At 44.0% G+C, this 24,968-nt stretch overlaps 1 protein-coding gene across 2 annotated transcripts in view; it reads left to right on the forward strand.

The window, feature by feature from the left end:
- Positions 1–24,968, forward strand: part of KIAA0753 (KIAA0753 ortholog) — a 214,566-nt gene that overhangs the window by 145,556 nt on the left and 44,042 nt on the right. For both annotated transcript variants that reach the window (XM_069226993.1, XM_069226992.1), the window contains exons 12-13: positions 5,413–5,473; positions 15,033–15,206. In XM_069226993.1, the coding sequence (XP_069083094.1) occupies positions 5,413–5,473; positions 15,033–15,206 (235 nt within the window). The remainder of the gene's footprint in view (positions 1–5,412; positions 5,474–15,032; positions 15,207–24,968) is intronic.

Raw genomic sequence — 24,968 nt, forward strand, 5'->3', positions numbered from 1 at the left:
AAGTTGATGACTCCGGTCAACTGCGAGAAAGAGATTCTCCACCCAAACGGGAAACAGGCAACTGACGTCTAGTTCCTGTCTGAAGTCAAGCAGATTTAAATCTAACTCACTGTAGCCCAGAGTCATCCTTAAAAGCAAACTCAGTGTGAGAGCCGAAGAACCTTGGAGAGGGGCCAATTCTCCTGAGCTCACTCGCTCTCAGACTGGATTGCGAGGTAAACACAAAATCTACGTGCTCTTATCAGCTAAGGTCTGGTGTGAAGAAAACAGCTTGGTCCATCTTGTGGAAAAACACAGCTCATCTGCAATGTCTAACTCCACATTAAAGCCAATAGGCAGCTAACCTAAATATCAAATGTAATGTCTAATGTCATGTAATGTAATGGCTAATACCATGTCAAAGCCAATAGGCAGCTAACATAAATACAGAATGTAATGGCTAATGCCATGTCAAAGCCAATAGGCAGCTAAACTAAATACAGAATGTAATGTCTAATGCCATGTCAAAGCCAATAGGCAGCTAAACTGAACACAACATGTAATGTGCTACTGGTGAACATTGAGCAACTAATATGCGCAGTGGTGAAACACAAAGTAATTGGTCAAACACAATTAATAGCATCACAGGCGCCAAGGCAATTTTTTTTTGTTTGTTTGTTTTTTTAGAGATGGGGAGCGACCCATTAGGCAAGGGTCGCTCCCCTGGGGGGCAAATTGTATTTAGACCATTTCTGCCCCCCTCGGGGGCACATCGGCCGATTTTTAGGTCAATCTGCCCCCAAGGGGGGCAGAAACCACTATGCACCTGGGATCTTTTTTTTGCGCCACTGTCATGCAAGGTGAGCGACCCCGTAAGCAAGGGTCGCTCCCCAGGAGGGGGTGGGGCAGGGGGGCAAATTTATTTTAGTCCATTTCTGCGCCCCGAGGGCAGATCGGCCTATTGTGGGGCAGAAACCACTAGGCACCGGGGATCTTTTTTTTGCACCAATGTCACGCAAGGGGAGCGACCCCGTAGGCAAGGGTCGCTCCCTGGATGAGTGGGCGGGGGGGCAGGGGGGCAAATATATTTTAGGCCATTTCTGCGCCCGAGGGCAGATCGGCCTATTGTTATTAGGCCGATTTGCCCCCGGGGGGGCAGAAGCCTCTAGGCGCCAGGGATAAAAAAAAAATATAGGGATTTTTTTTTTTTTTTTTTTTTTTTTTAGAGGTGAGGAGCGACCCCTTAGTCAAGGGTCGCTCCCCTGGGGGGCAAATTGTATTTAGACCATTTTTGCCCCCCCTTGGGGGCAGATCAGCCAATTTTTGTTAGGCCAATCTGCCCCCATGGGGGCAGAAACCACTTAGGCACCAGGGATTGGTGTGTGTGTGTGTGTGTGTGTGTGTGTGTGTATACGTGTGTTTTCTTTAGGAGGGCAGTCCCTTGGTTAAGCGTTGCTCCCCATGGGGGCACATTACTGTTGGCAATATCGGCCCCCATTGGGGGCAGATGGACCTATTTTTGGAAGGCCCATCTTCCCCCAAGTGGGGGGGGGGGGGGCAGAAAGCCCACCAGAGGCCAGGGAAGTTTTTTTTAAAAAAATAAGAGGGTGGGGTATCGCCATACCCCCACCCCAAATTAATGGGGCCAAAGTTGTTCTGCCCACCAGTGGGCAGATGGGGCAATTACCCCTGATCCACACCCCGGGGGGGCAGAAAGTCTACTAGATGCCAGGGAATAAAAAAAAATATATATATATTGGGGTGGTGGCTACCAACCAGTATGGGCCTGGTTACGCTCCCCACCTCAACTGAAGGGGGTAACAGTCTTTCAGCTCTCCCCCGCACTCTAAAATAACTTATCCCACAGCAAGCAAGAAGACATTTGATTATTTTGGGTGTTGGTTTTACATTTGGGCCATGAGAGCTTGGCTTACTCTCAAAATCATCCCACTTGGAATGGTGAGGGCTGCACTTTATGGACTTTGGGACGCTGCCAGGTAGAAATATCCACAAGACCTAGACACATCTGAATACTAAACATCTGGGTGATTCCAGGGTGGTGTGTTTCACATGCACCCCGCACCATTTTTGTACCCACAATCCCCTGCAAACATCCAACTTTGCTGGAAATCACACATTTTTCCCACGTTTTTGTGATGGAACTTTCCGGAATCTGCAGGAATCCACAAAATTCCTACCACCCAGCATTGTCTCATCTATACCGATAAAAATTCTGCTGCACTTGTCAGCCTAAATTTTTTTTTTTTTAACTGCCCTTTTGGACCCCCTTTGTTCCTCCTCAATATAGACATTTTTTTGGCTCTTCCCTTTCACAAGCACCTGGCCCACCTACACAAATGAGGTATAATTTTCACCAGGAGACTGAGGGGAACATTGGGTGGTATGAAATGTGTCCCAGTGCGGTGATCCACACAGAAATGTGGGAAAAATATGATTTTTTTTAGCTAAATTTGAGGTTTGCTGAGGTTTCTGGGTAAGAAAACATTGGGGGATCCATGCAAGTCACACCTCACTGGACTCCCTCAGGTGTCTAGTTTTCAGAAATGTCTGGGTTTGGTAGGTTTCCATAGAAGGCTGCTGAGCCCAGGACCAAAAACGCAGGTGCCACCCTGCAAAAACAGGTAGTTTTGTATTTGATCATTTTGATGTGTCCAGATAGTGTTTTGGGGCATTTCCTTTTGCGGGCAGCAGGCCCACCGACAAAAGTGAGGTACCATTTTTATCGGGAGACTTGGGGGAACGCTGGGTGGAAGGAAATTAGTGTCTCCTCTCAGATTCCTGAACTTTCTGTCACCGAAATGAGAGGAAAAAGTGTTTTTTTGGCTAAATTTTGAGGTTTGCAAAGGATTCTGGGTAACAGAACCTGGTCAGAGCCCCACAAGTCACCCCATTTTGGATTCCCCTAGGTGTCTAGTTTTCAAAAATGTGCTGGTTTGCTAGGTTTCCCCAGGTGCCGGCTGAGCTAGAGTCCAAAATCCACAGGTAGGCACTTTGTAAAAAAAAATAAAACACCTCTGTTTTCTGTGGAAAAATGTGATGTGTCCACGTTGTGTTTTGGGTCATCTCCTTTCGCGGGCGCTAAGCCTACCCACACAAGTAAGGTACCATTTTTATCGGGTAACTTGGGGGACCGCTGGGTGGAAAGACATTTGTGGCTCCTCTCAGATTCCAGAACTTTCTGTCACCGGAATGAGAGGAAAAAGTGTTTTTTTTGCCCAAATTTTGAGGTTTGCACAGGATTCTGGGTAACAGAACCTGGTCAGAGCCCCGCAAGCCACCAAATCTTGGATTCCCCTAGGTTTCTAGTTTTCAAAACTGCGCAAGTTTGCTAGGTTTCCCTAGGTGCTGGCTGAGCTAGAGGCCAAAATCAACAGCTAGGCACTTTGCAAAAACAGCTCTGTTTTCTTTGTGAAAATGTGATGTGTCCACTTTGTGTTTTGGGGCATTTCCTGTCGCGGGTGCTAGGCCTATTCACGCAAGTGAGGTACCATTTTTATCGGGAGACGTTGGGGAACACAGAATAGCAAAACAAGTGTTATTGCTCCTTGTCTTTCTCTACATTTTCTCCTTCCAAATGTAAGACAGTGTGTAAAAAAGACGTCTATTTGAGAAATGCCCTGTAATTCACATGCTAGTATGGGCACCCCGGAATTCAGAGATGTGCAAATACCCACTGCTTCTCAACACCTTATCTTGTGGCCATTTTGGGAATACAAAGGTTTTCTTGATACCTAATTTTCACTTTTTATATTTCAGCAAATGAATTGCTGTGTACTCGGTATAGAATGAAAACCCATTGCAAGGTGCAACTCATTTTTTGGCTCTGGTTACCTAGGGTTCTTGATAAACCTACAAGCCCTGTATATCCCCGCAACCAGAAGAGTCCAGAACAGTATATTGCTTTCAAAAATCTGACATCGCAGGAAAAAGTTACAGAGTAAAATGTGGAGAAAAAAGGCTGTTTTTTTCACCTCCATTTCAATATTTTTTTATTTCAACTGTTATTTTCTGTAGGAAACACATATAGGATCTACACAAATAACCCCTTGCTGAATTCAGATTTTTGACTACTTTTCAGAAATGTTTAGCTTTCTGGAATCCAGCATTGGTTTCTCACCCATTTCGGTCACTAACTGGAAGGAGGCTGAAAGCACAAAAAATAGTAAAAATGGGGTATGTCCCCGTAAAATGTCAAAATTGTATTGAAAAATTGGGTTTTCTAATTCAAGTCTGCCCGTTCCTGAAAGCTGGGAAGATGGTGATCTTGCCACAGCAAACCCTTTGTTGATGCCATTTTCAGGGGAAAAAACACGAGCTGCCTTCTGAAGCCCTTTTTCCCATTTTTTTGAAAAAAACAAAATGTTCACTGTATTTTGGCTAATTTCTTGGTCTCCTTCAGGGGAACCCACAAGTCTGGGTACCTCTACAATCCCTAGGATGTTGGAAAAAAAGGACGCAAATTTGGCGTGGGTAGCTAATGTGAACAAAAAGTTATGAGGGCCTAAGCGCGAACTGCCCCAAATAGCCAAAAAGGCTCAGCACAGGAGGGGAAAAGGCCTGGCAGCGAAGGGGCTAAGAAACGTGCATGCAGGCACCAACTGCTAGCGCATGATTATTCCGACTCATTAACTGTTCAAATCACATCATTTTAAAAGATTTGCTAAACCCACTCTGCACAAACTTTTCCAAGCTTCCCGACCTTTTACATTAGTTTTACATGACCTCTTGTGCTATGTATATGCTGTGGTTCATACTAGCAACCCCGCGCGCAGCCCGAGTTTCACAATGATGCACCCAAACTGTTGTTTAAACGATACCCATTCAAACAATGCAGAGGATGGAGCGCCTCGACCATTCTTTTGACGTTTATCCTCATAAGCTCATAATTCATTTACCTCTGCCTACCTAACAAAGCGCTCATGAAACTGATTATGCTTACTTAATAGTTAAATAGTCTCTAATAAGTTAAAACGAATTAAAATTATTAAAATGTTTAAATATTATTAAAACACATTCCTTGCCTGTGAAATATGATTTTTTTTTTTTTCTTTTTTAAACAAATGATACTATTTACATTCTTTTAACTTATGTAATCTACGATCAAAGTTCATAAAATATACTCCTCTGATGCGTGAACAGCAACAAAGAAGGAAGATGGCTGCATGTGGTTGGACATTTATAGTGTTGTAGAATGTTTTAAAAGTTCTAATTCTACAATTAAAGATTCTATTTGTTGCTGCTGTGCAATAAAGAAGATATGCATAATATTAGCCTCTGTGCCTTGCCATAAAATTGTATTCTGGCATGCTGCACATAAGCTGAGACACTGTGTTCAAGAAATTAGTAAAATGGCCAGAATGGCAAACTATGGTTACATGTAATTATCTTTTTCTTATTATTTTTTCTGCTTAGGCCTGATAAAGATGACTCAGCAGAACTGCAAGTTGAGAACCATCAAGCAGAGAAAAAAGAGGTACATTCTACGATCCCCTAAGTTAAAACCAGTGCATAGAACCGCATTTTGATGTTTGTAGGCTTGTAATCCATGGGTCTTCTTGTCACAGGGATGAGATGCTATAGAAATCTACTTTGCCGGCTTGAACAATAAACAGTTTGTCCTAATTGATGTCATGCAGTGAGGTGGCAAATTATGGCTGTGTTCCTATGTTGAAGCTCTGATAATCACTTCTTTAATTATGCTCATACTCACATTATGTGAGGGTTTAGATTCCACCAAGGCTCCCATTAGCCACCTTTGTGATTATGCTGGACTCTGAACATACCTGTGCTCTATTTGTGGGAAATATTTGCAGAGGCTCTACCCAGGCAGAAGATCTGTTTATGAACAGAATCTGTTTATGCCAGTTTTCCGACCACACTAGGACTCTTAATGTCCCTGCACTTTATATATGCCAAAGTTATTAAAGAAGCTAGTGTGTATTATTATTTTAATTGTGCCATTGCTCTTTAGTTTTTGAGGAAACATCATGTAAATTGCTGTTAAAAAAATTGTTTTTAAGCGTTCAAACAATTTCACAAAATTTTACGGTCATAAATAAACTCAAATTATACTTGAGAACCAGTGCCTGGTTTGCCAACTGAAGATTAAAGAGACCAGTCACATTCCTACCTTTGGCACTTAACCATGTTGTGTAATATTTGTAATATCCACTCTTATAAAAGGATTTACTCGCCTAAAGAATTCCTGAACAAATCTACTCACAGGGGTTTGAAGGTGGAGGAGTTTCAGGGATTGAATGATACGATGGAGCTTTCCCTGGTGGTCACTCTGCAACATACCACTATGAAGCATGTTTCAGATCCATTTTGCAAACAAAACAAATGACATAATATGTTATCAGTGCTGTCTGCAACCTCCATTGCTTTTTTATATTTTACAAATATTCCCTTTTAAAAGCAAATTCCCTTTTAAAAGCAAATTCCCTTTTAAAAGCAAACAATGGCCAGTTTTGCTTCTGCTCTTCTACATGTACTTGCATACAGACGAGGAACTTTTGGAGAGCATTATAAATAAGAAGAGACGTGTTTTGCAGTAAATCCTAGCTTACTCCTCAGTCTGTTTCCTATGAGCTCTTGCCCCAAGAGTAAACGCTTTGCTTTAATGTTTCACATGTACAGTTTTTTTAACACCTTATACATGTGGATAAGTATATGTGTGTAGTGTTGTGGCTGGAGATAAACGTGCTCTGTGTACGCCAGCCACCTGTTGCTTGGTGTGGATGTTTGCCAGGTCTGTCTTTTGAAGATGTTTTGAGTCACAAAGCTCCTTGTGACACCAGTGTTAGCTCTCAGTGGCCCAGGACAATGACTCCACCTCAGATTGTTATTTCACGCCATTGGGTTCATATGTTTCTTGTGCCAGTTCAGGAACCTTTGTGGTTTTTGCCAGGACTTTCGTGTCAGCCTTTGACCCCAGCAGTGCGAGAGGAGCTTCACTGGACATGACCATCTTTGGACGTCATCTGTTCCTGTGAAATTTCACCAGGCTGCAACAGTGGCTGCTTGTCTCAAAGTAGTGTTGATGCAGCACCCTTGTAGAAATCGATGGCATAAAGAATGACTGCTGTGGAGGGGTTGTTATGGTGAGGAGACACATCCATTTTTTCCTGAATGCAATGCCAAATTTCCCTGGTCCAATCCGCTTTGGATGTGCATTCTTTTTTGTATCCAGACTATAAGCAATCTGCTTTGCATGTAAAGCGTTCAGGTGGAAGGTAACCATCCGGCACTGAAGGAAATGCTATTGGATACATCACAAGATGCAGATACAGGGCTGCCTGGAACTCCAGACCTGATCAGAGGACATCTTCAGGTGTTGAGGGAGAAGAGATGTTACCTTTGGTGCACATCTGGCACAGGGAGAGCAGCACCAGAAGGTGTTGCCCTCTGATGCCAGAGCATGGAACTCAGGACAAAGACTACCCCCAGAGCACCCATCCCACTTCATGCACTCTTGAATCAACCCCTCGGTGTTCGACCTGTCAAATGCACTCAGGTTTAGGCCAAACACTTCTCCCAAGTAAGTCTGGTATCGAGTCCTAAGACCAGCCTAAAGCGGCACATTTTTCGGGAACAGCTGCTGGCACTGACGCTTCTTAGGCCCTAAGTAAGCCTCCAGCTAGGGATTCTGAGCAGCGCTACACATCTTTGCCTCCTTGACCCAGAGACCATTAGAATCCTACGTTGAAGCTGAAATTCATTTCAAACTCTAAAACCCACCTTGAGCTCAGTACTGAAGTCAGACTTGAGCAAGGCCCTCATTACAATAGAGTTTCCTCATGTGCCTTATGTAACTCAGTTCTAGATAAATTCTGCAAATTGGATTGTCCCCAAATCTGTATACAGACATAAAACAGAAAAGTTTGTAGAGAAGCAATTTGTGTACGCATTTCCGCAGATACACCTGATCCGTGTGTCATCATCAAGTTGTTGAAATGCAAGGCTTGGTTGATCATGATCTCTCTGTAGTGGCCATATTGATGCTGGTTTACCACCCTTCTCATTCAGAATGTCCACATTAGAGACAACTATTAAGACTGGATGTCCTATTTAAGTTAAGGTACCTGATTCTGCATCCCAGTCTTCTATCGTTGAACTTGGTAGCGCTGCTACTGAACTCTTACAAAACTTACATTTCAATCTTCCGTTCGTGGGCAGCCTGTCCATGGCACCAGCCTCATATTCTTCACATCCTAATGGAGGAGAGGCTAACCTTTTCAGGATATTTAGTTTAAGAACAAGTCCACCAGACCACTACCGCAACTTTCTACCCCTGGGCCATGCACACCACCACCTCCTTTGTCTAACACACCTCTACCTCCTCAGTCATCACAGCCATCTAATCACTCACCCAGAGAAGACCCTTGGGAGGATTATCGAGTTGACCCGAATATGATCCAGACTTAAATCCCTCCCATTTTAAGGCATCCCCACTTGGTGATACATCCACCTACATTATGATCATATAGAGGGCATCAGAGCAGCACAAGGTAAAACTTCATGTGTTAGAGGAAGAGGCCCTCCCTAGGTTGCTTAAGTATCTGCCCATTGTCATAGCTGTGGGGGCACCTACACAATGGAGAATCGCTAATGTGGTCAAACTGCTCATTACTGGAAAGAGACAGAGGAGATAGTTAAACATATATGTGGATCTGACCACAAGAAGGGGCAAGCACTGGTTGCAGAATGGAAGGTGATTTTGAACTGTAGAATTGGACCCTTGGACTCTGATGATACTGTCTCACAAGAGGTCAATACCAGCATTGTTTCTGACAGAGACTCCAAACTGCAGATTCCTCACCTTTTTGATATTCCCCAGACATCAGACCGGTTCAGGAAGTGTTTGAGCAGTACTTCTGTGTGCTGGTAGGTGGTGCTGTGTGGCTCCACACTGATGGCGTTCCACTCTGGAAATGACGTGCTGGGGTTAATATGTGCACCATTCCCGTGGGCTGGCATCAGTTCCTTTCTTTCTGTGCCATCAGATGGAGGTCCTGATTTACTTCTTGTCTCTTTGAGATCTGTTCATCCAAAATGTTACTGTGTGCAAGGGACATGCCACCTCCCAAGAAGACCTTGAAAGAACTGTTAGAAACAAATGTCTGGGACAGTTCAAAACAACACAGGGAAACCTGATGAGGATCTGAGGCATAACTCGAAGTCTTGCACTGAAGGCTTATAAGTGAACCCGAAAGCCATATGAGACCGTGGGGCAAAACTGTACATTACCAAGAATTCGAGGACTCCGCTTTGAGACCGGTCCAAGTCCAAGGGTCTGTTTCAGTCCAGATATCACAGGAATCGATGGCCATCATACTCCAGATCCTCGGGTAAGTCAAAGAAAAAAACATTTAAAAAATCCAAGAGGGACTTGGTGCCTTCCGGCCACTCTTGTACACTTGAGAAGGCATAAGGGCTTCTAAATGCCTCTCAATATTGCTCTTGAAGTCTGTTGATGTCGGAGCCCATCCCGCAACTTGTTCTGGCACAACTGAGTTTCTGGAGCAGTCTGCAACACCAAGGCAGAAAGTGTGTGACCATGCTACTCTTCAGGTCCTTTCTGTGACTCCCTCTGATGTGCCTGTAGGCCCCAAGAACCCAGGAGGCTCTCCATCTGGGATACCACTGGCAGGTTTGCCCTCAATGCCAAATAGACCCTTCTAAACCATCACTAGGCTGCTTCTGTCACCCGGATGGACTCAACCTCGGGTCTCGTGCTGGTTCTTGATGTGTTGATGCCGATGCCAACGCCAGCTCTATCAGTGCTGAAAGACAAGGTGCCCATTGTGTTCTCAAAGTACGAATCTGCTCCGCTCTGACCTTGACCAAGACCATGTTTGGTAGCTGTTGAACCGCTTCCTTCTTCATCTGACCTGCTTAGCATATCATCTCCACAAGACAGGTCTCATACGCTACATTCCTTGTTTCGACCTCCAGGATGTTACTGGTCTTGACACCTTTCCTGATTCCAGTCTCATCTGACCCCGCGACCATGCCATTGAGGAAAGTGCATCCTTTCCAATAGTTATGTAGAGGGCAGCCGGTATTCGCAACCTCCAGCTCCCCACTAAAGAAATAAAAAACAAGTGTCCTGACAGAAGTCCTCATCTGTGGCAAACCAATACAGAACCCCTGCTGGCTTTCGATGAGACACTCAGTGGGACCCTTTTAGGAGGCCGGGCCAAACCTTGTTCTGGCCCCCGAGTAAACTGCCAGATTGCATGGCGCCACTGACTTGCCTCAGGTGACCATGTCTTCTAGTCTGAGCACCCCACTCCGGAGAGCTTGGTAGTGTAAGCATCCACCAGTCGGGAAAACACTAACACTTCCTGACTACTCCACCAGATAGGGAAGAGAGTGGAGACCTTCAGGAGGTGGGTATTTTCTTCTCTGCTCTCAGATTCGGTTGTTCAAATATTCCCAGGAATACTGGAAGACCTTTCCCCTTTACTGACCAAGGGCATGTAGGATGGCCAGGACTCTGTCAAGTTTACAATCTGCTCTGGATTGGATACCTCAAATTCCATTGGGCGAGCAATTGCCACTATGTCGTTAGTAGTCTCCATGCCTGGTTGCAGTAGACAGGCTTTTCAAGCAATGTCCAATCAGCCCTAATGGACATATCCTTTGATGGGACTCACCTTTTTAGGGATAAAGCAGATTCTGCTCTTGAGCGCTTAAGAGAGCAGGACCACAGTGCTCCACTTTGCCAACCACATCAGTTTTTCTTCTTCATTTTTGTGGCTTTGGCAGGGGTACCAAATACAGACAGCCACTTCAGACTCTGCAAGGTGCCCAGCCCTTTCATGGACAAGGCCACTGGCCCATTGGTCGGGGACAACAAGCCCAGGAGCCCACACATCACCCCCTCTTCCCTACACTGCCCCATCTGCCAGTCCCCCCATAGGCGTGCCCTTAGTGGAGCACAGCCACCCAATTGCTATCAGGATTTAACCGTTTCTACCGGGCTGGCGAGCCATAACATTGTTCATGTGGGGCCTGCAAATTGTCCAAAGGGGTTACAAACTACTCTTCCTGACCACTCCACCACACCTTCCACCATCCCTGGAATGACTGGTTGAGGGCCACCTGTCTGTCTTATAGCAGGAAGTGCAGGGCCTTTTGGCTGAAGGGGCTATTGAGTGGGTGCCTGTGCCAGAAGTGGGTCGTGGTCGTTACTCGTGCTACTTTCTGGTGTCAAAGAAAGACAGAGGCCTTTGTGCTATAGTAGACATGCCCTCTACCCTGGAGACTGGATAGTGGCGTTGGATGTACAAGACGCCTTTTTCAATATACCTGTCCTGCAGGCCCTTCGCGGCTACCGGCAGATTGTGGTGGGACAGGAGCATTTTCAATTCACAGTGCTTTCATTTAGTCTCACCAGTGTCCCTCGGGTGTTCATGAAAATTGATGGTGGTGGTAGCAGCACACCTTCAAGAAGTCAGGGGTCCCAGTCTTCCCCTACCTCAAAGTCTGGCTATTGAAGGCGGGCTCGCCAAGAGGGTCACCTCAAGACTACAGCGAACCTCCTGTAATCTTTGGGGTTCTATATCAACCTGCCAAACTAACACCCTACTCCCTTTCAAATGGCCCTCTCCTTCGGAGATATTCTAAGCACAGGGAAGAGATCCTCATGCATCCTGCTGACAAGTATACCAGGTGGCCTAGGCGGGCTCTGCAATGCAATATCAAAGGGGCCTGTCTGACCACATCCAGATTTTGGAGGAGACTGCAGAAGATATGCAGTGGTGCTTACTGGACTGCGGTTGTGTCATCAATGGACCCCTCCCTCTACTCCACCCAGAGATGACAGTGCTGAGCGCTGAGTCACTTCTGATTTCGGGCGGCCACCAGCTCAGCCTTTGACACCTAGCAGGTCACATGTGGCAGTATATTACTACTGTCCTAGAGGTGAGTGGCAGAAATGGTTTATAGCCAGATCTGGCTCTAGCCTATGGTACTTTTTACCTTTCCTCAGTTTAAAAAACTAAAAAGGGTGTAGCTTTGGGGCTTTTTTCTAGTATGTATCCAAGTGAAGTTAGGAAGTAAATATTTTAATCCAGGCCTGTTCAGGGAAAAGGCTAGAATAACCTAGCCAGCAAAATAGTTTTTGGGGTTTATTTTACAGGAAGAGCACACTAACCTCAACATGTCGTGTCCTATTTTTTTTTTTTTATACATTAACAATCTTCCCAGTGGACTTAGAAGTCACATTTTAGAGGTAATTTATGAATATATAAAAAGAGGCTTTCCTACATGGCCAAGGCACTTTTCCTTGTCATGTATCACTGCAGTGCATATAAATTACAGCCCGACCGGAGCTCAGTGGTGGTCTATGCAGGTATATTTTTTTAATATATTTGGGTGGTGTTAATACACACGATAGCACACATATGACATATATCCTTCCATGCTATAGGTGCATTTTAGGCACTATTTACAATGGACTCATAGGTGAGGTAAATAGGTGAAAAAGGTACTCCAATGTCCATCACATGCACGTCACTACTTTTTAGAAGTGGTAGTGTCCAGAAAAGGTGGGCCACAGAAAAAAGCAAATTTACCACTGGTGGCAATCCCACATTAATATTGCACACATGTATGGCATTTTTTAAAGCTGTTTTAACTGCCCAGTACCACATTTCACCCATAAACTGGGCCAGATTAGGTGGAGTTGCTCCGGTTGGCTTTTGCCTTCTGCTAATAAATACTTTTCTCTCTGTATGGCTTATTAACAAACCAGTCCTGCATACTGCAACTATGAATTAAGTAGCTTGAAATAGATTTGGCCAAGACTCCCTCCCCCCTTTGCCTCATAATCTCTAATCTTACTCTAATATGGGCCATATCCACAATAGCCTAAACGATAATTAAATTAGGTCTTTAAACAGATTGGTCAGGAACAGGCAAATCTAATCCTGTAGTACACAATGGGACAGAGTCCACATCATCATTTTTGTTAGGACATTTTCCCTGTAACTGAGGGTGATTGTGGTCTTCAAAACTCCTAGATTCTAAGGAGTCCTGGCTGCTGCTTCTTAGCAACCTTTATGCCTACATATTGATGTCTAACTTCTCTTCTTATTCCCAGACTCAGTAGGGGCTGCAGTTCCCTTCCAAACATACTCCCTTGGGGTAATAGTTTGGATTTATTACAGTTAGTTTGTAGCCTCATTATATAACCAAAACTATCTAGTTTTTTAAACATAATGGGTGCCCAGCTCCTTGTCCCTGAAACTAGATTGTGCCATCTGCATATAGCAACATCACAAGTGCTTTCTCTCTAGTATGCTAGATTGTTCCTGAGGTTGCCTGTTAGTTCCTCTGTAATATATAGGACCGCTCTGATGCATTCCTCTTTCCAGAACCCAGTTCTCCGAATCTGTCCCACCCTTACTGACCATCACTGAAAGCATGATATAGAGGGGTTGAATCTGCCCAGTACAATTTGGACCAACGTTTTGTAGCAAAACAGCAATATACTACCAGTATTGAATATTTTTTAAGTGAGGCTACCACATATTTCCCCCACCTCATCTTTCAACAGGTGCGTGACTTGACATTCTCCTTAAATTTAAAGTGATGTGCCTGTTGGTGATAATTCCATATTGAATTGAATTTACCAAATCACTCATTACACTCCTGAGGCTTTACTTGATTAATTTGGATTCACTTTTTTTCATTGGCAGGGGTCTATGTAACGTGATTTCAAGCATCACTAGCTGGCTTTGCTATGAGTGATTATGGTGATCTTGAGCCTAACCATCAGTATTCCCTGCTCTCTAGTCTCCGTGTTACCCCAGTAGTCTATCCACTGACAGTTCTAAGAGGGTCATATAAAATTGTGATCATGATTTGTAGCTGCATGGTGTTTTATCTAATTTCTTACTGCGGAAAGAACCCCATCACATCTGCCGTGGCCAACGCAAGCCTTCAAGTCTGTGCTTTGTTCTTGGCTAAGCCTAATCAACTTTGTGAATCTAAGGTAGTCCTAAACCCATGCAGAGCCAGGCTCAGACTACCATAAATGTCAGTATGTTGTGGATTCCAACCAATCATTCATCAGTCGTAGTACATTCTTCTTTGGTTGTTCTGCCGTTATTTTACATTGCCTTTGTAGTTTCATATCACTATTGTATGTGGATGTATTTCTTAAGCTTTTCATAACTTTTTCTCCTCTGCATTGGAATCCCTTCACTCGCCTTTTGGGAACTAGTGAGAGTTTCTAAATTGTTTTGTTTATCCTGTTCTCAAAATAGTCTGTCCGTTTTTAGCAAGCACTTTATCTACATTTACCACTCAGAGTAATTCCCATTCTATTCATAATGTCCATACGCATCTAATTTGTTCCGAAATGCTGGCCTGTCTTTAATAGTGGACAATTAATTTATTAACCTAAATGTTTAAATTGTTTCCAGTTTGATTTCAATAACGTAACCCGAACCTTTAAACAATTGTTTAATGTGAAATGTTTATAACTTGGTAATCAAAATATAATCTTTAAATTATTTTGTTGAAGCTATATTTATCAATGTTTATTATACTTTCTCTGTTTAAATATGATTAAATGCATGTTTATGCTTTTTTATGTTGTATTTTATTTACCCACCTACCAACATTTTTAAGTACATAAATATTACATTTGACTGTGTGTGTGTGTGCGCACATATTTCAGGCCCCCCCCTACTTCGTTTAATATTTTATTTTGTTTTGCTATAGTTAAAAAAAATAAAAAATCGGGAGCAATACACGTCCTTACGTCCAGTTTAGTTACTTTTCTAAATTTTGAGGATTATATTTATAAAGATGATCAATATTTGGTACTCAATATAAAACTCTTTTCGCTAAATGTGCTGCCTTAATCCATTTGAAAGACACACCCAGCGATTAAGACGTCAGAGCAGAGTAGTCCTTAAATAAGTTTAACTCCTTGATGTAACACCCCCAGCACGCAAATGGGTATGGTTATAACGTTTTTGAAAATACTGCATCCTTTGTGTCTAATTTAATAGACTGCAGCACAAAGAGTTGATCTGCTGAGTGAGAAGTTAATGGACGACATCTTGGAAGATACTGCTCTGGATCTCTGGAATCTGGACCGAGGTGATTCGCTGCGGTCTGAGGCGATGGCCACACAGGACAGCTCTAGCCTTGAGATCATGTTGCAGAGAATGGAGGAGATGGAAGTGAGTATATGGGAGAACCCTACATGTCTGCATAGAAATATGATACTAATCTCATCAAGTTGGGTGTAACGAGGGCGACAGACAGGGCAAATGGAATTTCAATGTGGTGGAACACAAAGTCAGTGGTCAAAAACACATATTTCTCTACAGACCACTTTGTTATAAGAAACAAAGCATTATGTCCATGTGGCCACAGTCTTAGGTGGAGTTTCCTTTCAATCCCACTAGCTATTGATTATTAAATATTTTGATCTCGACAGTCAGTACTTCCAATTAATTTTGAGGTTTATTTTTTCTTAATATTATTCCTATCCTTCAATTCTTTATAGCTCATAATTAAAGCTACAGTGAGCTTACTCAATAATATAAATTTCTAGGTAACCCTAGTGGATGTCTTATCTTAATCATCTATAATTTTTGCCCAACTGGGCTAACTAATTAAAGCATAGAATAGCTCTTTTGCTGAGTTGGATTTGTCGTTCTCGCATTAATTGCTTACCTTCCGCCTGCTCCTGCAACTGCTCCTTCTCTTTCATCATCTAAAAACAAGTGAAACCCTTGCATGTTAAAATTATATGTTCGATGGCATCTGTCGCTGTAGATACGCATGTTTTGCATAGCTCGCCATCTGGTGTTGGGCCGGAGTGTTACAAGTTGTTTTTCTTCGAAGAAGTCTTTCGAGTCACGGGACCGAGTGACTCCTCCTTTTGTCTCCATTGCGCATGGGTGTCGACTCCATCTTCGATTGTTTTTTTTCCGCCATCAGGTTCGGACGTGTTCCTGTCGCTCCGAGTTTCGGAACGGAAAGATAGCTAATTTCGGAAGATTTTCGTCGGTATTGTTGCGTTCGGGATCGGCGTAGTTAGATTCAACACTGCATCGAAGATCGAAGAGCTCCGGTGCCCTTCGGGGTAGTTTTTCGATCCCCCGTCGGGGCCTGGTCGGCCCGACCGCGTGCAGAAGAACGCCGATGGAACGGACCCCGTTCCGTTTCTGTCCCAAATGCCACAATAAATACCCCTATACAGACCAACACTTGGTCTGTAACCTGTGCCTGTCACCTGAGCACAGTGAAGACACTTGCGAGGCCTGTCGTGCGTTCCGGTCCCGAAAAACACTCCGAGACCGTCGAGCCAGAAGACTTCAGATGGCGTCCGCGCCGACAGCCCACCGGGAGTTCGAGGAACAAGAAGAGGAGGGAACCTTTTCGATCCAAGAATCGGACTCCGAAGGATTCGACGATCCACAAACCGTGAGTAAGACGTCGAAAGCCACTCAGAAGAAGACTTACAAGGCCCAGGGGACGCCACTGCCACCAGGCCATGGCTCGACCCATAAATTCGGTGACCGACCGTCGGCACCGAAAAAGGCCCAAACAGTGCCGAGATCGTCCGACTCCGGTCGAGACACCGGCACGCAGCCTTCTCGGGACCGAGAAAGTGCTGGAGACAAGCATCGACACCGAGATACCGGTGTAGACACGGCTCGACGCCGAGACAGCGGCACCGAAGAAGATCGACGCCGAGGGGTTTCGGCCCCGAAAAAGAAAAAAGTCACCTCGGAGCCGAAAAAAGATGCAGACAGGGTTTCGGTGCCAAAGCAAACTGCAACCGACCCAGTTTCAGGCTCTTATACAGAAGAGCACTCGCTAACCTCCCAAATGCAAAAGCATAGGTTTGAGTAAGAGCTACACTCAACTGATGTAGACCATACGCAAAAGCGTATTTTCATACAGCAGGGGACAGGAAAAATAAGCACCCTTCCCCCTATTAGAAGAAAGAGAAGATTGGAGTTCCAAACTGAACAGACACCACAAACAAAAGTGGTGAAAAAAGTTACCCCACCACCCTCTCCTCCACCTGTGATTAACGTCTCAACAGCACAAACTCCATCACATTCCCCAGCTCACACCACCATGAGCCAGGGTGACCAAGATCAAGACGCATGGGACTTATACGACGCCCCAGTGTCCGATAACAGTCCGGAGGCATACCCTACGAAGCCATCTCCACCAGAGGACAGCACTGCGTATTCTCAAGTGGTGGCTAGAGCAGCACAATTTCACAATGTAAGCCTCCACTCAGAACAGGTCGAGGATGACTTTTTATTCAACACACTCTCCTCCACCCACAGCTCCTACCAAAGCCTGCCTATGCTCCCTGGTATGCTCCGGCACGCAAAAGAAATCTTTAAGGAGCCGGTCAAAAGCAGGGCAATCACACCAAGAGTGGAAAAAAAGTATAAGGTGCCTCCTACAGACCCGGCTTTCATCACTACACAGCTGCCACCAGACTCTGTCGTTGTAGGAGCAGCTAGGAAAAGGGCCAACTCCCACACATCTGGAGATGCACCACCCCCAGATAAAGAAAGCCGCAAGTCCGATGCAGCTGGTAAGAGAGTCGCAGCACAAGCTGCAAACCAGTGGCGCATCGCTAACTCCCAGGCACTACTTGCGCGCTATGACAGAGCCCATTGGGATGAGATGCAACATCTCATTGACCATCTGCCCAAGGACCTACAAAATAGGGCAAAACAACTGGTTGAGGAGGGACAGACCATTTCCAACAACCAAATCCGCTCCTCCATGGACGCTGCAGATACAGCTGCACGGACAATTAATACATCTGTAACTATCAGAAGGCATGCATGGCTCCGAACGTCTGGATTTAAACCAGAGATTCAGCAAGCAGTTCTCAATATGCCTTTTAACGAAAAAGAACTGTTCGGTCCAGAAGTGGACACAGCGATTGAGAAGCTCAAAAAAGACACGGACACTGCTAAAGCCATGGGCGCACTCTACTCCCCGCAGAGCAGAGGGAATTACAGCACATTCCGTAAAACACCCTTTAGAGGGGGGTTTCGGGGTCAGAGCACACAAGCCAGCACCTCACAGGCAACACCGTCCAGTTACCAGGGACAGTACAGAGGAGGTTTTCGGGGACAATATAGAGGAGGGCAATTCCCTAGGAATAGAGGAAAATTTCAAAGCCCCAAAACCCCTACTACTAAGCAGTGACTCACATGTCACTCATCCCCTCCACACAACACCAGTGGGGGAAAGAATAAGTCATTATTACAAAGCATGGGAGGAAATCACTACAGACACTTGGGTTCTAGCAATTATCCAACATGGTTATTGCATAGAATTTCTACAATTCCCTCCAAACATACCACCAAAAGCACAAAATTTGACAAAACATCATTCCAATCTCCTGGAGATAGAAGTGCAGGCACTATTGCAAAAGAATGCAATCGAATTAGTGCCAAACACACAAATAAACACAGGGGTTTACTCACTGTACTTTCTGATACCAAAGAAGAACAAAACGCTGAGACCAATCCTAGACCTCAGAATAGTGAACACATTCATCAAATCAGACCATTTTCACATGGTCACACTACAAGAAGTATTACCATTGCTAAAACTACACGACTACATGTCAACTTTAGACCTCAAGGACGCGTATTTCCATATACCAATACACCCAGCGCACAGGAAATACCTAAGGTTTGTATTCAAAGGAATACATTACCAATTCAAGGTACTGCCTTTCGGATTAACAACCGCACCAAGAGTCTTTACCAAATGTCTAGCGGTAGTCGCTGCACACATCAGAAGGCAGCAAATACATGTGTTCCCATATCTAGACGACTGGCTAATCAAGGCCCATTCGTTAATAGAGTGCTCAAATCACACAAATCAGATCATACAAACCCTCTTCAAACTAGGGTTCACCGTCAACTTCACAAAATCCAACATTCTGCCGTGCAAGGTACAACAATACCTAGGAGCCATAATAGACACAACAAAAGGAGTAGCCACTCCAAGTCCCCAAAGAATTCAAAATTTCAACACCATCATACAACGCATGTATCCAACACAAAAGATACAAGCAAAGATGGTATTACAACTCCTAGGCATGATGTCTTCATGCATAGCCATTGTCCCAAACGCAAGACTGCACATGAGGCCCTTACAACAGTGCCTAGCATCACAGTGGTCTCAAGCACACGGTCATCTTCTAGATCTGGTGTTAATAGACCGCCAAACTTACCTCTCGCTTCTGTGGTGGAACAACATAAATTTAAACAAAGGGCGGCCTTTCCAAGACCCAGTGCCACAATACGTAATAACAACAGATGCTTCCATGACAGGGTGGGGAGCACACCTCGATCACCACAGCATACAAGGACAATGGAACGTACATCAAACAAGACTGCATATAAATCACCTAGAACTTCTAGCAGTTTTTCAAGCACTAAAAGCTTTCCAACCAATAATAGTTCACAAATACATTCTCGTCAAGACAGACAACATGACAACAATGTATTATCTAAACAAGCAAGGGGGGACGCACTCCACGCAGTTAAGCCTGCTAGCACAAAAAATTTGGCGTTGGGCAATTCACAACCAAATTCGCCTAATAGCACAATTTATACCAGGGATCCAAAATCAACTCGCAGACAATCTCTCTCGAGATCACCAACAGGTCCACGAATGGGAAATTCACCCCCAAATTCTGAACACCTATTTCAAACTCTGGGGAACACCTCAAATAGACTTGTTTGCGACGAAGGAGAACGCAAAATGCAAAAACTTCGCATCCAGATACCCACACAAACAGTCCCAAGGCAATGCCCTATGGATGAACTGGTCAGGGATATTTTCTTACGCTTTTCCTCCTCTCCCTCTCCTTCCTTACCTGGTAAACAAACTCAGTCAAAACAAACTCAAACTCATATTAATAGCACCAACTTGGGCAAGGCAACCCTGGTACACAACGCTGCTAGACCTATCAGTAGTACCCCACATCAAATTGCCCAACAGGCCAGATCTGTTGACACAACACCACCAAAAGATCAGACACCCAGATCCAGCATCGCTGAATCTAGCAATCTGGCTCCTGAAATCCTAGAATTCGGGCACTTACAACTTACCCAAGAATGTATGGAAGTCATAAAGCAAGCCAGAAGGCCATCCACCAGGCACTGCTATGCAAGTAAATGGAAGAGGTTTGTTTGCTACTGCCATATTAATCAAATACAACCATTACACACAACTCCAGAACATGTAGTGGGTTACTTGCTTCACTTACAAAAATCTAACCTGGCTTTCTCTTCCATTAAAATACACCTTGCAGCAATATCTGCATACCTGCAGACTACCTATTCAACTTCCCTATATAAGATACCAGTCATTAAAGCATTCATGGAGGGCCTTAGGAGAATTATACCACCAAGAACACCACCTGTTCCTTCATGGAACCTAAATGTTGTCCTAACTAGACTTATGGGTCCACCTTTTGAACCCATGCACTCCTGCGAAATACAGTTCCTAACCTGGAAGGTTGCATTTCTCATCGCCATTACTTCCCTAAGAAGAGTAAGCGAGATTCAGGCGTTTACAATACAAGAACCTTTTATACAACTACACAAGAATAAGGTCGTCCTAAGGACTAATCCTAAATTTTTGCCAAAGGTTATTTCACCGTTCCATCTAAATCAAACAGTGGAACTTCCAGTGTTCTTTCCACAGCCAGATACCGTAGCTGAAAGGGCACTACATACATTAGATGTCAAAAGAGCATTGATGTATTACATTGACAGAACAAAGAACATCAGAAAGACTAAACAACTATTTATTGCATTTCAAAAACCTCATGCAGGAAACCCAATATCAAAACAAGGTATAGCCAGATGGATAGTTAAATGCATCCAAATCTGCTACCTTAAAGCTAAACGACAGCTGCCCATTACACCAAGGGCACACTCAACCAGAAAGAAAGGTGCTACCATGGCCTTTCTAGGAAACATCCCAATGCAAGAAATATGTAAGGCAGCCACATGGTCTACGCCTCACACATTCACCAAGCACTACTGTGTAGACGTGTTATCCGCACAACAAGCCACAGTAGGTCAAGCCGTATTAAGGACATTATTTCAGACTACTTCCACTCCTACAGGCTGATCCACCGCTTTTGGGGAAATAACTGCTTACTAGTCTATGCAAAACATGCGTATCTACAGCGACAGATGCCATCGAACTGAAAATGTCACTTACCCAGTGTACAACTGTTCGTGGCATCAGTCGCTGTAGATTCGCATGTGCCCACCCGCCTCCCCGGGAGCCTGTAGCAGTTCGGAAGTTACCTTCAACTATTTGTATATATATCATCTCAACCTTAAATAGGTACATACTTAGTCAATCCATTGCATGGGCACTATTACTACAATTCAACTCCTACCTCACCCTCTGCGGGGAAAAACAATCGAAGATGGAGTCGACGCCCATGCGCAATGGAGACAAAAGGAGGAGTCACTCGGTCCCGTGACTCGAAAGACTTCTTCGAAGAAAAACAACTTGTAACACTCCGGCCCAACACCAGATGGCGAGCTATGCAAAACATGCGAATCTACAGCGACTGATGCCACGAACAGATGTACACTGGGTAAGTGACATTTTCATTATATATTCTACATACATTTAAAGACACTTGCAGTTATATCATGCATTCCTGATCAATTTCACTTTCACTAAAAGATGTACTTCCAATTCATCATCTAAATTCCAGCCAGTAGGATGTAAAGTGTTGTACCCAATGCTAATTTTAGATTCTAATCTTCGTAACTCCAAAGTTCTGTTCCCACTTCTGTCATTCAGGGGAACTCTGTTGATGACCATAAAATGCAATTTATCCACTCTTTTCTCATGAGATTGTTTAAAGTAGCGAGCTACTGGATATTTCTTATTTTCATGCAGTGTAGATCTCTTATGCGCCAACATCCTTTTCTTCGCCATATATATAGTACTGCCCACATAGTATTTATCACACAGACGTTTCAAAACTTAAACACTAATCTAAATTGCATGTCAGATGTTTCTTGATCTTAAAGGCCCTTGCTGCCATTGGAAACTCAACCTTACTAATGTTTTCACTATCCTAATGTTTTCACTATATTTACAGGCTTTACACTTCCCACAAATGTAAAATCCCACAACTGGTTTCCTCTTACTTAACTGTGGGACTTGACTATAAGTGATCATAGGATGGTCAGATAGAATTTTAGAGAGAGTCTCATCTCTTTTAAGAGGAGGCCAACATTTCTTTAAAATCCCTCTTCTTTACCGTGACTATGATACGTAGTGATAAACCTTATCTGATTTACGTCATTCTGTTGTTTTTTCCTAGGTATTAGCAACTCTTCTCTTTTTACCAGTTTCACCTTCTCGAATGTTTTTCTAAATGCCTGTCTTTGAGTATCCCCTCTCAATAAACCTTTTACCTGACTCTTGAGCTTCCAATTCAAAAGTGTTGTCTGAGCTGCAGTTTCTCCTAGCTCTGATTAATTATTCATATGGGATATTTGCAGTCAGACGTTTCTGATGGCAAGTCCTTGCATGGAGTAAACTATTACCCACCGTATCTTTCCTGTACAGTTTACTCTCCAACTTACCATTCTCAACTCTAAGTTGAATATCCGAAAATCCAATCACTTCCTTATTCAATTGACATGAACATTTCTGATGATTCAGCTCATTGTCATTCAAAGATTTCACAAACTCATGGGCTGACTTACTGTCCCCTCTCCAGATACAAAATATGTCATTAATGTAACGTACCCAGAGGACTATGTGCTCTTCCATAGTGCGGATGTTACTGACCACTGGCTCCTCCCACCAGCCAAGGAACAACCCTGCATAGCTGAGGACGAAACAGGGGCCATCTCAGTCCCCTGGGTCTGATGACAAATTTATTTGTTGAAGATCAAAAAAATGATTTGTCAAACAGATGTAAATCATATCTAAAATCATCTCAGAGTGCACCAGATACAACAGAGGTCTTGCTCAATGAAATACTGTACTGCCCTACTGCCCAAACCATGTAGTATACATGTATACAGGTTAACATCCAAACACATTAATATGTAATCATTTTCCCAAACAATATCATTAATTATTCACAAAAAATCACCTCTATCACGGATATATGATGGTAACGTTTCTACATAGGGGCGTATAAAAAGTCACCATACTTTGAGGTATTCTCCAAGAGACTACCACTTTGCAGCTGTAGCCAAGCCACAGCATACACTTCGGTTTTTGACAGTGCGACCTGTCAAACAGGTCCCGTTGTAAAAACCGAAGCTTTCATCTCTGTCCTCAGCATGCGTGCAGATTATAAAGTGTTTTGGGTACTGTCTAATATTGGTCCTCTGCGGCCCCAGTATGTGAAATGGTCAATATTCCTCAATTGCTGCAACACTCTCCTCTTTACCTCAAATTAGTGCTGAAACCAAAGTTTAAAAAACAAAATGAGTAATGATACTTTTGAATGAATATTTCTGACCACAGATTCCTGACCATAGCAATATCCCCAGATGTAAGTCTGGATCTGATGACGTTTCCCTGCAATACTCCTGCACACCAATAGATTACACCATGTGGCTCTATACTGCCCTAGAAGTGACAAAGGAGTCGAATTTAAACACCACCCCTGTAACCTGATATTGGTCTCTTTCAGCTCTGTTTGACGCAGATTCAAAGCTTTACTCCCAACTTGTCAGTTTTCTGACCACTCCAAAAAATAACAGACAGTCCACCAAGGACAGAGTCTCCTACAAGCTGTGCTGTGACTTAAGGAAGCATTTGTGGGCCATAGACTTGCACAGGCTTGGGCTCAGGTCACAACTGTTATGTGCGATAAATGCATACAGGCTTTTCTTGCTCTCCGGAGGATCTGGGATTTTCACAATATGATTTTGTTTTGGGAGGGAGCTCCGGTTCCTGTCTTTGCCTGCTAGGTCTGCTGGCATCCTGCATCTTATTAGCCACAGTGGTGCTCTCCAGTGGAGGCTCCGCATGTAGTGGTTCCAACACGGGATGATCTCTCAGACTCTGTTGGTGTGGTGATACAATGAATCCTCCAATTCCTTTACCACAAGCAGCACCTGAACTGACCTTTACAGTCTTGACTTTCTGCAACTGAGTTGAAGAAGAGGTCTAGATGCATCTTCGGGGGTTGTGTTGTTGGACGACCTGTTAAGATAAGTCACAACTTTCAGCTCCTCAAGTACCTCTGACTTGAAATGTCTCTCTGTTTCTCTGCCAGACCAGGAAGCAAACTTTACTCCAACCATAAATATTGTAATTTGAGAGGGAAATAAGCTAACTAAAAGAAATAAAAACTGTTCTTAGAACCTGAGTTGCTAACTTCATAGCGAATACCTCAGTCAGGTTGTGGAACACCAAAACAAGTTCTCAAATAGGTCTCGCCTACCCAAGAGCTATTTGCTTTGCCACTGTCTTTGAGTCATGTTGCACAGCAGCGGGCATTACAAGCAACAACTGGAGGGACAGGGATCGCAACCACACAGGAGGGAATCGAATGGGACGAGGCAAGCAAGATAAATGCATGAGAGGTGGGTGAAATGACTCAAGCCAAAACAACACATGAGCGACGGGCAAGCAATAACAATGCGTGAAGGTTGGGAAAGGCCAGGCATGCAAAAGCAACACATGAAAGACAGGCCAAGCAACCACACTGCGGGTGGGACAGAGCAAGCAACACCAATGCGGGAGGGATTGGGCAAGCTACACCAATGTGGGAGGGATGGGGCAAGCAACAGCAACAAAGTGTCAGGGATGGGGCAAGCAACAGCAACAAAGTGGCAGGGATGGGGCAGGTAGCAACAACAATGTGGCAGGGATGGGGCAAGCAGCAACAAAAATGTGTCAGGAATGGAGCAAGCAGCAGCAACAAC

This window comes from Pleurodeles waltl, chromosome 3_2 (assembly GCF_031143425.1).
Source record: "Pleurodeles waltl isolate 20211129_DDA chromosome 3_2, aPleWal1.hap1.20221129, whole genome shotgun sequence".
Classification (NCBI taxonomy): Eukaryota; Metazoa; Chordata; class Amphibia; order Caudata; family Salamandridae; genus Pleurodeles; species Pleurodeles waltl.